A 16,534-nucleotide genomic window follows, 5' to 3' on the forward strand; every position below is an offset into this window, starting at 1 on the left:
GCCTGATGTCTGAGGTGCAACTACTGCAAGGAATCACTATTAGTGCTCTTAGGATTACATGTTTCTGCTTCCATCTCTTCCTGTATTTGGCAAGAGAGGAACATGCTCTGGTGGGGAAGTGTAGTGATCATTTCTGAGTGTTTCTGTTCTTGTGGTGTGTGCTTACTTGGCATTTCTGTCTTGTTCCCTCTCTGTTTAACAGGAGCATGACTTTGCCAAAAGAATAGAAGAAGTGAAGCCGATGTTTGTGGAACCCAGGAACAAAGGAAGCTTTTCAGAGGTTGATTATTTGCATTACATACTTCTGTGATTTTCAGAAACAGTTTTTATCTTTCATGACCTTCTCTAAGGTGTGTTTGGGTATGAAACACCCAAGTTTTTGGCCTAAGGTGAAAGTAAAACTCTGAGTGCTTCTTGGAAGTGTAGTTTTCCTGTGCATCCTTCCTTTCCTCTCGTCTGGCCATGCAGGGTTCAGTCTTCGTTTGAATCTGGTGATGTAACAGCAGCTAACATACACAAGTGCTGAGTAATCGAGCTGGTGGAAAGCTGTCACTTCAGCACTCAGCATTTGTGAATGTTCTGCAGGACTTTTCCTCCCAGTTCATCCTGCTTTGGATGTTAAAGGATTGTGCAGTGTCATCCTGTTTATAGCTGTTTGCTTCTTAGAATAAATAATATCTGAGAATTGCTTTCCTGTTTTGTCTATTTTACTTAAGGATCTGCAGAAACACAGGATGGTCCATCTTCTCATGAGAAGTATCTGACATTAATTTTTTTATGCCTACCAAGATGTGTTCTGGATTTCACAGTGATACAAAGATTTTGCTGGGAGAACAGCTTCTCACATTTGCAATTAGTTAAAAACAATTATATGAAGCCAAATTAATCACAGTTTAGATCTTAGTGTACAAGTCAAATTTAGCTAGTACAGGATAATACCATTCTTCCTCCTGCTTAAAGTTGTTTTTATTTTAGGTTATTGATGCTTACTATGATAAAGTCACCTGTCCTAAGTCCAATGGAGCTGCATTTTTGGCAGTGTGTCGGGGCAAGGTAATGTAACTGAGTTTGTTTCATCTGAGATGAGATTATATAATTGATAGAAAAACCCCCTTCATTCTGGATTTCAATACATTTCTGTTTGACTGTAATTATATGTGGGGGAAAAAAGAAATGCTCTGAAGCTTTTTCAAAATTAGGTCACATTTCTGTGTGATTCACTCCTGTTTTTATTGAAGGGACACATTTTGATTTCTCTGAAGTGGATGAGCATCATACTTGCATTTCATATTGGCTGCTGACTGAAAACATAACCCATTAGATGAGAACAGCTGTTCTGGAGAACTGTAATCAAAGAAGTTAAAACAACACTGCTGCAAACCAAACATAATGCTTACCTTTAAAACACTTGCTTCATTAACTTCATGTTCTCTGGACACATTTGGTGGCCTTTCCTTTGCATCTTCCAGTGCTGATAAATTGACTTATGTTTATCAGTGGAAATATTTGTGAAATTACTCTTAGAGCCTTTTTGCTGCTGTTTACTGTGTACCAGGAGAAGATCCAGTTTCTTTTGAACCTTTGGTCCCAGTCTCCAAAGAAGCTGTTGGAGTGAAGAAAAGACATAACTCTCTCAAGTCTTGTTGCTGAGATTTGGAGAACTGATTCAGCTGAAAAACAAAATAGCTTTTTTTTTTCCTTAATTGTTTTTCAGTCAGTTCAACTCTGTTAATTTCACAGAGTGATTTGCCAGCACAGTGAGCATGTACAGGGGACATGAGTGACAAATACTTGATGGGATGTCAACAGCACAGCTGTTGGACATGGCACTACAGTCTGGTGAATCTGATGGCTTTCTGTTGTTGCTTTGAAATGATTCTGTTAATTTTTACTGACAGAGAAGGCTTGCTATGTTCTTATGTCTTGTTGACAACTCAGGGTGTGGAAGGTTTAAACAAAGGTGTTGACATGTTCTCAGTACAGCTGTTCTGCTTATCCAGAAACAAGACAGCCATTAACAGGGTTGGCTGAGCTGTGCTTTGGCAGAGGAAAAAGCCAAGTTTAAACTCCTGGTAATAAAAGAAAAAAAATCTGGTTGAAACTATTCATTGAAACAATTGACAAACTACACTTGGCCAGGAGTTGAATGGAGAAAAAGGGCCAACAACTGCTGAATCGCTCTGAAATGTCACTTCAAAGCCTGTTGATGATGGAAAACTCTGTCTCTGCAGGCCAGTGAAGGCTTGGACTTTGCAGACATAAATGGACGAGGAGTCATCATTACTGGGCTTCCATTTCCCCCTCGTATGGAGCCCAGAGTCATTCTAAAGATGCAGTTCCTGGATGAGATGAGGAGAAGTGGTGCAGGTGCACAGGTAGGACTGGGCAGCTTCTCACTCCTGGCTGTTTGCATGTTTGTGTCATTGGTTTTCTCTTGTCCCAGTGGGTTTTGGGTTTTGTTATTCTCTCAGCCTCGTGGAACTATGAATATCAAAAATTCAAACAGGCTTGGGTATCTGTCAAAAATACAGCCACCTTTTTTTAAGATGGGTTCCAAATTCTGGCACAGTCTTAAATATGGGCCCAAAAAAAGAATATAATTAAAGTTTACGTCAAAATCTTTGTATGTGTGTTATCAGTCTCTCATTCTGAGGGATGTATTTCATCCAGAGACAGTGTGGGCAGGAAGAATGGCCTGTGCTGGCTGGTTTGGGAATTACTGTTTTGGAAGTGTGGTGGTGTATGTTGGGGTGTTTGAGTTTGGTTTTCTATTGCTTCAGGCACAAGCATGAATGATGTTACAATTTAGTCTGTTCTGCAGGTCTTAAAGAATCTGGTGAGTCTGCTGTACTGCCAAGGCTCTGAGTACACCATATAGGAAATAGCCTCTCAACCTGGGCATTGCTGCTTGAGTTTTCTGTGCTCTATAAATCAGGTGTGACTTTTGAGTCCACCTGTGCTTGGTTTTCCTCAGGTCTTTGAGATTTGTCAGTATATCTGGTTGATACTATCCAACAGCTGTTCTGTACTTTTTATTTCTATAGGAAAAAAATGGTGACTGTACAGCACAGAGAATACATTTTACCTGGTAAATAATGTTAATTGTGCATCCCACCTCTTGCAGTTCCTGTCTGGGCGTGAGTGGTACAGTCAGCAAGCGTCCCGGGCTGTCAACCAGGCCATCGGCCGGGTCATCAGGCACCGCCAGGACTACGGGGCCATCTTCCTGTGTGACCACAGGTAAACCTCAGCTCACTGAATCCCAGAATATTTTGGCTTGGAAGGAACCCTAAAGCTCATCTCGTTCCAGCCTCCTGCCAAGGGCAGAGTCACCTTCCACCAGACCAGGTTGCCCCAAGCCCCATCCAACGTGGCCTTGAACAGTTCCAGGGATGGGGCGTCAACAACATCAACAGCTTTATATCCCAACATAGGTGTTGGTACTTTGAACATAAATGTGCTGGTGTTGCTGTTTGGAAAAGGCTACAGTTCGTAATAATGAAATCAATTTATGTAACAGGTTATATAAATATTGCACTACTTCAAGAAAGTAACTAGGTTGTTATCTTCTGCTCCTTAGCTACATAGGCTTGGAGCTGCAGAAGGAGATTAATGGTTTTAACGGAAAATAAACCAATTTTTTGAATTCATGTTTGTAATACCACAGGAAATTATGTGACAACAACTTACGGTGTTGCATTTTCTCCATCTTTCATTTGAGATGACAGTCAGCAGCACTGCAGTGTTTTGAGAGAAGGAGGATGGAAATGAGGACAGATTATGTTACTGAAACAATACTATTTATATTCAGATTCTATATTAACATTATACTGCATTAATATCCATTTCTGTAATGCTAATTAGTATAGTATGTATATTATAGGCAACAGGAGTTTAATTGATAGAACATGGTATCAGCAAAGCCCTTTTCTCCTGAGTGAAGGCATCACCCCATTATATCTACTGCACTGTTTGTCTTTATTTGTGTTGCTGCTCCTCCCTTATCCTTTTGGATACTGATCTAGGGTTTGTTTAATTAATTTAGCCCAACCTGGCAAATAATTCTCAGGTTTTCCCATCCTGCCCAGGTTCACAACTGGTGATGTCAGAGGCAAACTGCCTTCGTGGGTCCGTCCCTATGTGAACGTTTATGACAACTTTGGGCATGCAGTCAGAAGTGTCTCCCTCTTCTTCCGTGTTGCTCAAGAAATTGTAAGTGTCTTAAAAAAAACCCCACAAAATAAACAACTTTCCTGAGTGTGTTGGAAACTGGGAATGCTGAGATAGGTGAGAGGTGTGAGAGAATCACAGAAGATCTCAAATTGGAAGGGATGCATAAGGATCAGAGTCCAGCTCCCTGCTCCTCACAAGCCTGCCCAATGTGGAGTCACTTGTCACTTCTAAATGCTGGAAGATTTACTGGAAAGGAGATGTGCCTCATCTTTCTCTGAGAGTGATCTGGGACAGGATGTCATTCTTATGCTGGGCAGCTCATTAGGTTAGATCACAAAAATAACTTCCTCTTCCAGTTCCTCCTAAAAAAACATGTATTTATTGGCTGGTGTGCAAATCCTGGAACTGATACTGGCATCCAGAAGCTTTCTAGCTCAGGAAGAGGTTATGTGTGGGGAAGGATCACACCCTAAAATTTAAATTGAAGCTGACTAGTAATAAAGAGTAATACAAACCATCAGTTGTTATTGTAGTTCATGACTGGGTCATCTTTACTAATACAGCTTCTTTATTAGCATTAAGAAGCTGATGTTCCCTGTAATAGTTCCTTGATTTAAAAAGTAATATTGTAAAAAGGCTTCCTAATTTACTGGAGAAAGTCATAGCAAGAAATGGGCTGGAAGCCAGAATGGGAAATTCTTTGCTCCCAAAATGGAGGTTAAGATTAAAATAAGCACTTAAAATTTAACGTACAGACTTGGATGACTTCCTGGAAGATGCCATAGCCAAATACAAGTTGTTCAGACTAATTAGTTACAGATGGATGATGCTGCAGGACTTGATGATCTTTTCTGATCATGAGTGAGAGTTCCATGGTAAATCAAAACCACAACCCGATGTGCTTTGTCAGAAGGAGCTGTTGTTGCAGAGATAGCATTAGGAAGTGATTGTTCTTCAGCAGGTCATGATCCTTTTTCTGGTTACCAGGTCACTTAGAGTTAAGCCTGCTTACTGCACTTCAGCTCTGTCACTCCTGAGCTGTTTATCCTTTCTTCAAAATCACATAAACCCAGAGTGTGTAACCATCTTTCTACTAAAGGTTATTTGGGGAAAAAAGAGATGTCTTTGGATTGTTGCTGAGATTTTTGGTCACAGATGGTGTGGAAAAGTGGCCTTTGCCTATTGTAATGCTTTGTAAACTACTTGCAGATGCCCCCACCCCTGTCTCAGTGCCCTCCTGGACATACTGGTTCCTTAAGTGAAAGCAATGCAGCACCATCTACTTCATCTGAGCAGATCCTCTCCCTGGAAAAAGCTAAAAACCTGGATGATCATGTTCCCAGTTTGAAGAGGAAAAGGAAAGGTATGTTTGGGTCCTCACAGATACACTTTTTTGTTTTAAGCTGAACCATGAAAAGGAGAGTCAGGAGGCTAGAAACTGAAATGGGAAAGAAAGCAAGGAGAGCTCAAAGACTGATGTAAAAGTCTGGTCAGAAGAGACATAGTTAAGCATTAGAAAATGGGGGAAAACAGCGGCAGTTACAGAGAAAAGAGGCAGATGGGGGTGGAAAAAGTGTCCCACAGAACAGGAAGAGTTTTTGGTGGAGTGTCACAGATAGTTTTGAAAATAAGAACTGGAAGTCTCTTTCTGCCTAGCACAATATGTCCTTCTTCCATCCTGTTGTATAAATGACTCTTACTCAGTAATCTGTCTAAGAAAACAAAAAGGACATGGGAACAAAACAATATTTAAAATTTTGTGGGTAGCTAATGCCAAAGAATAAAGCATTTCTCATGTCAGATATTATTTCAACACTCTAGACTGTTTGCTGGTTTGGAGCAGAACAGTGAAGTTTGGTTAAAGCTGTGGTTCCTGAGCAGTTATGAGTGAGTGTGAGTTCACATTACATTTAAGCCAGTGTGATTGCTGATTGTCACTGAAAGGGATTACTTTGGCCACCACGTTTTTCTCCCTCTCAATTTCCAACTGTGCACTTTTTACTCCTTCCTTTGATTTGAGTCCATCTTTTGTGCAGCTGCAGAGTGAGCAGCTGAGCTTTGCTGAGCCAGTTGACCTTCCATCCCCTTGACTGGTAGCTCCATCTCAAAGGATGGGCTGGAATGTGTGACTGGAGGTGAAGGGAAGAAGCTGCATTTCCTGTTTCATAGAGATTTTCAGTTGCATTGCATCAGCTGTAACATCAAACTCACCTGTAGTCACAGTGATCATAATACACTCCCATTCTTCTGAAAATAGTGACTTTCCTTAGTAACTGACTGTTAAAGTAATTTCACAAAGCAATGGAAATACCTTTTGAAGGTAATGCCTTACAGAAATATCAAGCAGATACCAGGTTAACTCTACTTACAACTCGAAATTCTTGTATTTAAAACCTGGATCTTGACTAGTGAGAATATGTAATTTGGGACCTTGGTGACTGTGTCTTATGGGTATTGATACTGTGAGAATTGTAGGCTTTTATAAAACTTGCTCTGTTTAAAAATAATAAATTGTGGTTTGTACTAAAATCTCTCCAAAACTCTGGAACTCAGTTTTGGGAAAATCCATAAATCTAAAATAATTGAACAAAGACAGCTGCTGTGGTAAGACTTTTTCCCATTGATCCTAAGCCATTTTGAGGTTAAATGTGACAATCACTTAAGGAAAAGTTTGAGAGCAATCTGCCAGGTTGTGGTAACAAATGCTTGAGCAATTTTAGAAGAGATTTGTAAAAGCAGTCTTCTTATGAAATTATGTAATGCACTTTTGCAAGAGGTGGGAGATTATTTCATTCACCAGCACGTATTTGTGGATTGCTTCGTAAGACTTGGAGCTATCACCAAATCAAAGAAAATGCAGGAGAGAATGTGGAATGTTAATTTGTCATCTGTGTTCTGCTATGGTGGCAGTAAATGGAGATGGAGCACCCAGCCTGTGTGTGGAATATGAGCAAGAGTTTGTCTCACCCCGAAGAAAATGTGTTGGGCTCTTGGATGCCTTGGAGCGCAGTGAGAAGAGCAGTGAAGATGCAGAGGAGGAAACTGATTTGCCAGGAGAGGAAAAGGTAATGGCAAAATACTTCCTTGTAAATAAAAATTGCAGGCTCTAAAGCAAAATGATTCTGGCATCAGGAGAAGCAGCTCACCCCTCTTTCGAGAAAAGCTCACTGTAATCAGCACCAGTAACTGCAAGTTCTCATAATTAAATTGATCAAAGGGTTTCCTTGCCACGTTCAAGTAGATGATCAGCAGGTATGTGCTTGTTCTGTGCTCCAAGGCTGCTGACCAGGAGGAGTCCTGGAAGTTAACCATGCTTTCTGAGGAGCAAGGAGCTCTCAGAGAAGAGGTTGGTAAAACACAGTTTGTCCTGGGTGGAGTCTCTGTCAGCACGTGGTATGAGACCAGATATTGAATTCAAAAAAGGGTGGGGGAGGGTTTATGGATTAGAAATTGCACTTCTGGATGAAAATGTTTGATTTGTCCCAGAGAAGGAATGTTGCTGACTTGTGGAATATTTTATCTGAATCAAAATTCCACTATCACATTAAGATCAACAAAGCTGCTTCTGTGATGTTCATTTTCTTTCCTCTTGGATTGGTATTTTTAATACATCAGTGATTGGGCTGTGTTCTTGCTTTCCCAAAATCTCTGTTTGCAGTTGTTGGAGGAGTGGCTCCCTTACCTGGCTGAAGTATTTTACTGCTGGCTTGCAGACTTGTGCATTGACTTCAGGAATGCCTATTGCAGCATTCTTAAGTACTTCCCTTAGGGGAAGAGTGCCTGAGGTAAAATGTGGAGGTGTAGGAGTATCTGGGGAATATCTAAGTAGGCCCAAGGACATGAATGGAGACATGTACAAAGGGCAGCAAATATTTAACTTGAGTGCAGCCAAGTGAGAAATGGGCTCTATCACCCATTGGGCTGCCATGACATAGACACCAAAGCCTTTTCTTTTGAAAGCTTGGCAGAACTCCAGGGACTTAGTAACTCAGCTACAGTATGTTCCTAACACAGCTGCAGTGCTTTTGGCAGAGCTCAGCATTTCCTGGAGTCAGATAAGCTGATGGACCCGATGGCTTGGCAGTCGATCAGGTCCAATTCCTATTTGCATATTTGGCATTGCTTGTCTGAAGCTTGTGGGGAGCTCTGGGGTCACCCTGTGCTGCTCCAAATTTGGTGACCTGGTCCCAGCAGTCTGGTGGGTGTAGTCCTGAGACAGGCAGTGGCTCTCAGGCAGCCAGGTTTCATTCTGGGTCCAGCACTGAGCACTGGATTTGGACTGAGGATGGGGTTGGTGTCATTTCCTGTCATCCCCATCCAGCATAGTGTCTGTGTTACCATTTTTCCTTTTATCAAAGTTACACTGTACCCTTGTTCTGTAAATCATGGAAGTTTAGCTGCTCTCATTCTGAAAGAATTTGCTTTGTCACCTCAAAAATTCACAGTACAAGAAATAATTTTTCAATCCATTTAAGTGACTTAATAGTTCCCCATAATCAGATTTCCTCGTGAGTTATGCCTCTTGTGAACTTGTCTAGGAAGCCTTATTTCTGCTGAATAATGTTTTTCAAGGTGGTGCCTTTACATAGCACAGGACTAAGAACATGGTTTTGATCATTTTTCTGGCTTCCTGCATGTATCACAGATACTTGACTTGCTGATTATGTTCCAATTCTTCATTCCCTTACGTACAAGGAGTTCCAGTCAGGAAAGTGAAGGAGAGTATGAGCCACCAGTTACACACAGGTGTGTGTATGCTCTCAGGCTGCCCTGGAACAGTCTGCTGTGAGTCCAGCTTTGCTTAGGCAGGCATTTGCACCCTCAAGACCAACCTTATCTTTAATTTCTTCTGGTTTGGTCTCTCTGAGTTGTCCAGTAAATTTCTACCCTCTAGAAACAGATATGTGCCCAGGCTCTGTGACAATAATTCAGGTTGGACTTGTTTCACTGTCTTGAATGGTGTCACAAACTGGATTACCAAGTTTTACTGCTGGAAATACCTAAATTAAATGGACAGTAACTTTGAAAAGCTTTTTTTTTTACCTTACTTTCTTTTCATCTTCACAGGCGTATCGTCTGTCCACACTTTCCATTCAGTATGAGAAGAGATTAACGGATGAGCAGAAAGGAGGAAGGAAGAAAATAAAGCTAGTCAGCAATACAGTATGTGTTTCCCTGTGTCTGTGCCATCCCTTTGATCTGTAGATTGGTTTAATTTGAACTGGAAATTTCCAGGCAGACAGATGACTGATGACAGGACAAGTATGTTTTTTCTCCGAATTGTAAATATTCATCAGTGCACATCTGAAGTCTCTTTGTCATGCTCTTTCCCAAATCCAGATGTCCCAGACCAAATCAAGCACAGGTCCATGTAGGGCTGGTAGGTGAAAAGAATTGTTTTCTGACACTGATTGCTTTGTGAACAACTTGATCAGGTGTGGTTGGGTGGTTTCCTTCTTTTTGATTAGAATGGAATAGTTCAGTTGGGAGGGGCCTGCAATGATCAGTTCCAGCTGCTGTGGTAGAGCCTCAGATGGTTTAACTGACTGGTTTTGGGTAAGGGATCACATCCTACCCCTCCTGAGGTGGGTCATGGTTGTGTGTTAGCTCTGCAGCTGTGCATTATTGGTTTGCCCTGTCTCCAAACCCAGTCAACTCATTATGCAGCTAATTGCTTAAGAATCACAATAAATTCAGGAGAATTCGCTGGGTGAGGTGTGTGCCAGTAGTTGTCCAAGGTGCTGTCCTAAGCGGATGTTCCCTGTATCAGTCAGCTAAGCACCTGGCAAACGAAACTGATCCTGAAGCTGAGATACAATACCAGAGAGAAGAGAGAACAGGTTCATGCAGATTGTTGTGTTTGCAGTTTGTTGCTATCTGATGTCATGATGAGTCAGCTCAGCCTCCAGCTTTGGAGTAAATGTCTTTTTGTTAACCCTTCTCCTAAGAGTCGAATTGTGCAATGGTACTTGGCTTCCTTCTCTAGGAATTTTTCCCTGAAGCTGCCTGTTTTGTCAGTGGGGAAGGTGAATAATACATGAATTATGGGGGTGACTGCCATAATTGCAACCTGTTAGGTGAAAGCATTCATGCTTTAGTGGTGAGCACAGTGGTGCTGCTGGCTGGGCTATTGGACTTGATGATGTTAGAGGTCTTTTCCAACCTCAGTGATTCTGTAATTCCTTTCATTATCCTATGTGCTGCTGGTATTGTAAACATATTGCTCCCACCTGAAATCATGTGAAAGTCACTCCTCAAGTGTTGCTTTTTACTGAGGAGCCTTTCCTGCCTTGCAGCAGGACCGGAGAGCAGAGGCTGCGGAGCCGAAGAAGGCGCGGGCCACGTTTTACATCGCCACGGTGAAGGACACCCTGAGCCAGCAGAACTACGAGCTCTTCTCCAAGGCTCTGCAGCAGTACAAGAAGACAGATGACTTCCATGCCATGCTGTCCCAAATGAGCTCCCTCTTCATAGAGGATGAAAAAAAGCACGTTTTGCTGCGAGGTACAGTCAGAGTATCTGTGTTTCCCTGGTATATTTGTGTACGTGGCTTTCGTCTTTTAAACAGACTTGGGTACTTCAGAAGTGTTTTAGATGTGAAGTGCAGCTCGATTAGAATGGTTCATCACTTTATATCCCCAGATAACAGAAGACTCTCCTCAGTCTAATTATCATGTGTTAGCTCACATCTTGATTTGAAGAAAGTCATATTCCGTGGAAGTTTGTGTTATGTTAAACTTAGTCTAAAAGTACAGTGACTTATTCCTGGTAGTTTAGGAGATCAAGAGCATGGTGTGTGAGTAGGAGAGGTGCCTTGGTAAGGGTTCTGTGCTAAAGCAGTAAATAAACAGAGAAATTTTCTGTTTAAATAATTGTGAGTATAAAACAAAAGGTCTGGGCAAACATGGATAGTTACTGCATTAGCTGGTTTCTTAGTGGCTTTTAACAATAGTACTGACAGGAACTGAATTCCCACCAAGATTTTTTTCTAGTTTAACAGTATTTTCTGTGTGATTTTTCATTTCTCACAACTTGTGAACAAGTGGACAGATCCCTCTGTGACTTTTTCATCGACTGGAATTATAAAAGCCTAGTTATGCATCTTGTAAATTGCTTCAGGTAAATTCTAAGGTTAAAGAATGGGAAGCTCAGTTTGTTTCCCAATTTTCAATGATCTACATAAATAAGGAAGTATTTGATCATCAAATCAAGGTCTAAGTCTAGTTTCAAAAACTGTCAGGCACCTGAAACCTAAAGTTGATTTAATGTTTAGGCTTGGCCAGCATTTTGTGGTAAGTAAGTAACATGAGGTGTAAAGTTAACAGTTTATCAGTTATTTAAAGTATCAGCCTAGCAGTTACTTGGATCTCATGATTTATGAGGCACCTCAAGGCCAGCTTCACTGAGAGGTGAGTTACTTTATATTTACAGTGGAAAAAATGACAGTTTTTACTTACTGGTGATATTAATGCTCAGTGTTTGCACGATAGCTGATCTTTGTGTAATTTGTAAGTGTGCTTATTGTATAAATATTAGATAAAAAGACTTAGATTTTAATTTATTTAGTTGCACCTTTTTATCAAACGTTCAAGTTCTGCTGTTGCAGGTTTTGGGAGCATTTACTGCCTGTTGTGGATTGATTTTTTTTCTTTCTTTCCTTTTTTCCCCCCTTTTCCCTCTCTCTGATGCAAGATTTTTACCAGTTTGTTCGACCCCAGCATAAAAAGCAGTTTGATGAAGCATGCTGCAATCTGACTGGAGTGGGCTGTGGCTACAAACCTGAGCACAGCCTCCCACGGGAGGAGAGGGAGATCCTGGCCAAGAGAACGGGTGAGGAGCTTGGTTCAGTTGTATCATTTGAAGGAGGAATGTCCTTTTTCACCCAGTCATAAAGCAGGATGTGTCTGACATGTAGAAATGCAAGGAAATTCCATTTAATCAATGCTGAGCTAAGTCTCTGCTCTCCATGATCCTTTTGCCTTCCCTTGAGCTGTGCAGATGCCTGAGCACTGGTTACTGCAGAGTTAATAATGATGGTACTTTGTTTCAAAAGGGGGTTTTACTGATGTTTAAATCATTTAGTCTGGGGAATTCAACAACTCTGTGTGTGTGTCGTCTTTGCTGCCCACTTAGTGCCACCAGAATTGTGAATAGAGGGTGATTGTGTCCTCACAGAGCTTGTGAAATGCTTGGAGCAATAAAGTTCTAAAAAAGTGGGGTGTTAGCTCATCATCAGAGAAATAAATCTGTGTGGAATCCCAGACTGGTTTGGGTTGAAAGGGACCTTAAAACTCATCCCAGTCCAGCCTCCTGCCATGGGCAGGGACACCTTCCACTATCCCAGGTTACTCCAAGCCCCATCCAACCTGGCCTTGGGCACTTCCAGGGATGGGGCTGCCACAGCTTCTCTGGATTGCTCAGGTGCTTTCAGGACAGGATGTCTTACTTTGAAATGCACCATTCTGTGTTCATTCTTCCCTAAATTCACTGTTAATGGACTGGTTTGATTTAACAGAAGAAAAACAGAGCCATCAGAAAAGCACATTCTCCAAGGTCTCATGTGCTCAGCTGAACCCTGGGCTCCACCTGAACCAAGGAGGATCCCACTTGGCAACAGGACTGAGTAGTGCAGGTACCCTCCATGTTTAATAAAACCCCAGTCTAATCTATTTCATCACTGTAAGTTCTCCTGGGGCAAACCAATGTTCTTTGTGCTCACCTAGCACAGTGGCTCACTCTCTGTGGGTGGGAGTGGTGGTAATTCTGAATTTTCAGCAAGGATTGTGCAAAACAAAACACAAAAGTCAATAAATCAAGGTGTATGTGAAAGAAAGCAGCTGAAGCCAGACATTTGTACTAGAGACTGAGCTGGGAAAAGTGGGGGTTGAGCATGGGTCTGATGGGCTTCCTGTTTGCCCAGGGTCCATGAAAGGGAGCCAGTTAAGGAATGTGAGTTAAGATTACATCAGTGTGAATTCACGTATGAAGAAGCTGTTTCATTTTGCTCTTGGTGTAATGTGTACACTCCCTCTGTGGACAGCCTGCTTTCTACAGAAACAGAGAGTAGTAAACGTAATCTCTGTGTGCATCCCTCTAATCTCACTCTGTCCAGTATTTATCTTCAAATTCATGGGCTCATTTATTATTTAATTATGGGTTTTCCAGAGAACAGCTGGGAATTTTTGTGTTTCTCGCAAGGAAATGAGTAGGATCGTTGGACAGCTTAGAAGTCTTTCTTTAGAGGACAAAGAATATTCAAAGGCTAATCCTCTCTTTAAAAAAACAAGCCAGTTTCCTGGAAGGCTTTAAATGCTTTTCATGTGTGAAGCCATATTGTTTCTTTTGATTTGCTTTTCCATTTTATTTTGTATTTTAAGAATATTTGAATAAAGCAGAATCTTTAGCAATTATCTTGTCCCGGAACCATTGGAATGGTTTCACAGAAACTTGTTTCTACTAAAAGTAATTGAGCAAAGAATAGGAGTAAATGGGTATGTTATTTCTGTGGCTCACTCATTAAGAAGAGAATGCTTCTCTGGAAATATGAGAAAGCTCTAGGATATGCAATAAAAGATATTGATTATAAAATTCACACCCAAGTTTTTCCCCCTCCAGCAAATTGAATGAAGCCTATGTTTTGAAACTTAATTATCTTTATCATCCAATAAAGAACTTTGAAATGTCCAGATACCAAAAGATATGGCAGGTTAATATAAATCAGTTTCTTATCATATCCTTCATCCATATTTGTATGCCTGTAATATGCAAACCAGACCTTTTTTCCTCAAACATAACAGAAATCAGAGAATTACATTGTAAATGAAGTTCACTTGGCATTTTCCAAGCTTCTTCTACCTTTTGCTGACCTCCTACATTGCTCTTGTGCTCTCTTGAGTGTTATTTCGGGTTAGATAGTATATCTGGACATTGTTTTCCTGTTGGGAAACAACCCCCACCCCCTTTGTCTGCTCTTATTGTTAAGGGGTGAGGAATCTGTACCTTAAAATTGCCCATTTCAGGCCAGCAGAGTTGGTTAACCCATCTGTTTAAGATGCTTCTACTCCTTCAGTGGAGCACAAAACCTGATTTATTGCTGACCTCCATGCCCCTTTTGCTCAATCCCTAGTAGCCTTCTGACACATTTCTCCATTTAAAACAATCAAGGAACTCCAGAAGATGCTATAAGTGATCTCCAGAATTATTTTGCTCTGTTGCCATTTCCAGGAGCAGGTCTGGCCATGCCAGAGGGAGGTGCATGGCTGGGCAGGTGGGATTGGCTTTACCACTTCGAAGTAGTTCAGGAATTCCCTTCAAATGAGATGAGAAGTGGATATGATGGGGTGACCTGTTTGTCTCTGTTCCTCATCAAGCCCTGCTCATGCATTTTGTCTCTCAGGGCAGAATGCCAGTGCAGCTCCAAGGAAAGAGGCTGAAAAGGCTCCAGGCTCCAGGAGAGAGCATCACCAGGCCCTCAGGACTGCCTATCTCAGTGATGTGCAGAGGGCTTTGGACAAAAGCACCTACAGCCAGTTCTACGAGGCTCTGCTGGCTTACAAGAAGACAGATAATTATGATGCCATGGTGTCGGTGATAGCAGCCCTCACCACGGAGCGGCCACAGGACTTCCATCTCCTACAGAGTAAGGGATTTTTTTAAAAAGTCATTTATTTGAAAGGAAAGTGTGGGTGCTGTGATCTCATGTGAGGTCTCACCTTCTGGTTTAGCAACCCAGATCAATGGAGCAGCAGGAACAATGTGTTCACTGAATGCCATTCAGAGAGCAAAAAATGTCAAGGTTGTAAAGTGTTATCTCTGTTCAGTTAGAAATTGTCCATTAAAAACATTACACAAGATCTCAGTAATTCCAGTCCTTCATCCTGGCTAACTTAAATCAGATGCTTCCATGACTGTTTTTTCTCCTCAATTACTACAATTGCTCTTTAGAAAGGACAATGCTGACTATTGAACTGACTCAATTTTATTCCCATGACCAGTGATTGCTATACTGGTGATAAGTTCTTAGATCACTTCCAGGTCTCGGGATAAACAATCAGACTTTTGATTCACTATTCTTCTACAGAGCTTCACCTGGAAATAGTTATGGAACTATGTCATAATTTATTTTCTCAGAAGTGCTTTGTTTTGTTTTATTTTCCTTTCATGGGTTTAGTGATGGAAGGATTTAGGGAGCTACAGGTTTTAAAAATTTGAAATTGGCCTTAATTTTTTAAAACAAGAAGAAGAAGAGGCATTATATGCTGGTCCTGATTGCGTCAATGGTGACAACTTGTGTGACAGGACACCTCAGTTCCACCTTCTCCCTGTCTCTGGGGTGACTTCGCTGCCGGAAATGATGCTTTTGGTGTATCCTGGGGAATGCCAGTGGAATTTTGTTTGTTATCTTTAGCATATAACAACAAATATTCCACTGACCTTGAATAGATACCATAGTCTGCAAATTGTGAGAGAAAACCCTTTTTCTGGTGCATTAACTAGTTAGGTTAGTCTTGGCAAAGTGGAGAGTGGGAGGGAAATGAGCTGTGTGGCACTGAGTCATAACCTCCCCCTGAGCACTCTTTCAGTCACTGTCTCTACTGAGCAAATGTTTTGACCTCAGACAACTTCGTGGTAGAATTGTCTATGCTTGGCAGTAAGTCATAATTGGGTTTTTTTAGAATTTCTGTATGTGTGTTGTGAATCCTTGTCAACCAAACAGTAACAAGAAACTTCCTGAGAGTCTTTCTGGATATTGTGTGTATAGCTGATCTGCTTAGATCACTTGTCAGGTGAAGGGCTGGGGCAGGTTGTTTATTCTGAGCTGTAGAGAGTGGAAGAATTTCAAGATAAATTGAGGTTATTTTCAATACTAAATTCTCATCTGCCTTCTGGCAAGGAAAACCCTGTAATTATAAAAATCACGAAAACGTCAAGTGTTCCACTAAGCCAGGGATACTCTGAGGAATCTGGCTGATATTATTCAGCTTCCAAAGAATTTCTCCCCTCCAAAGCAAGGACTCTTCCATGGTCAGGCAGTGATTTTCCTGTGTATTTGACTGTATTTTCTTTCGGCCAGGGTTTTACATGTTTGTGCGTCCTCACCACAAAGAGCAGTTCAGAGAGCTGTGTAAGGATTTGACTGGAATGGTCTGTGGCGATGGAGAGAAGCAACCACAACAGTTGGAGCAAAGTGAAGGGAAGCCCCAGAGCTTGAAGAGCTGCACGAAAGGGATCAGCCACGTACAAGGTGGGGAATGAACAGCTGTCTGAAGTTTAGAATCTTATTTATAATTATGATGGGTAATGCACAACAGCCTTAGAATGATAGACTGGCTTGAGTTGGAAGGGACATTAAAGCTCACCT

At 41.4% G+C, this 16,534-nt stretch overlaps 1 protein-coding gene across 3 annotated transcripts in view; it reads left to right on the forward strand.

Moving 5' to 3' along the window:
- RTEL1 (regulator of telomere elongation helicase 1) overlaps positions 1-16,534 on the forward strand; it is a 46,821-nt gene that overhangs the window by 21,540 nt on the left and 8,747 nt on the right. For 2 of the 3 annotated variants that reach the window (XM_069034200.1, XM_069034203.1), the window contains exons 21-33: positions 203-280; positions 976-1,053; positions 2,232-2,375; positions 3,125-3,240; positions 4,089-4,212; positions 5,383-5,536; positions 7,084-7,238; positions 9,241-9,336; positions 10,470-10,677; positions 11,866-12,003; positions 12,689-12,805; positions 14,570-14,812; positions 16,247-16,417. In XM_069034200.1, the coding sequence (XP_068890301.1) occupies positions 203-280; positions 976-1,053; positions 2,232-2,375; positions 3,125-3,240; positions 4,089-4,212; positions 5,383-5,536; positions 7,084-7,238; positions 9,241-9,336; positions 10,470-10,677; positions 11,866-12,003; positions 12,689-12,805; positions 14,570-14,812; positions 16,247-16,417 (1,822 nt within the window). The remainder of the gene's footprint in view (positions 1-202; positions 281-975; positions 1,054-2,231; positions 2,376-3,124; positions 3,241-4,088; positions 4,213-5,382; positions 5,537-7,083; positions 7,239-9,240; positions 9,337-10,469; positions 10,678-11,865; positions 12,004-12,688; positions 12,806-14,569; positions 14,813-16,246; positions 16,418-16,534) is intronic. The other variant, XM_069034201.1, reaches the window with a different exon arrangement.

This window comes from Aphelocoma coerulescens, chromosome 20 (assembly GCF_041296385.1).
Source record: "Aphelocoma coerulescens isolate FSJ_1873_10779 chromosome 20, UR_Acoe_1.0, whole genome shotgun sequence".
Taxonomy (NCBI): Eukaryota; Metazoa; Chordata; class Aves; order Passeriformes; family Corvidae; genus Aphelocoma; species Aphelocoma coerulescens.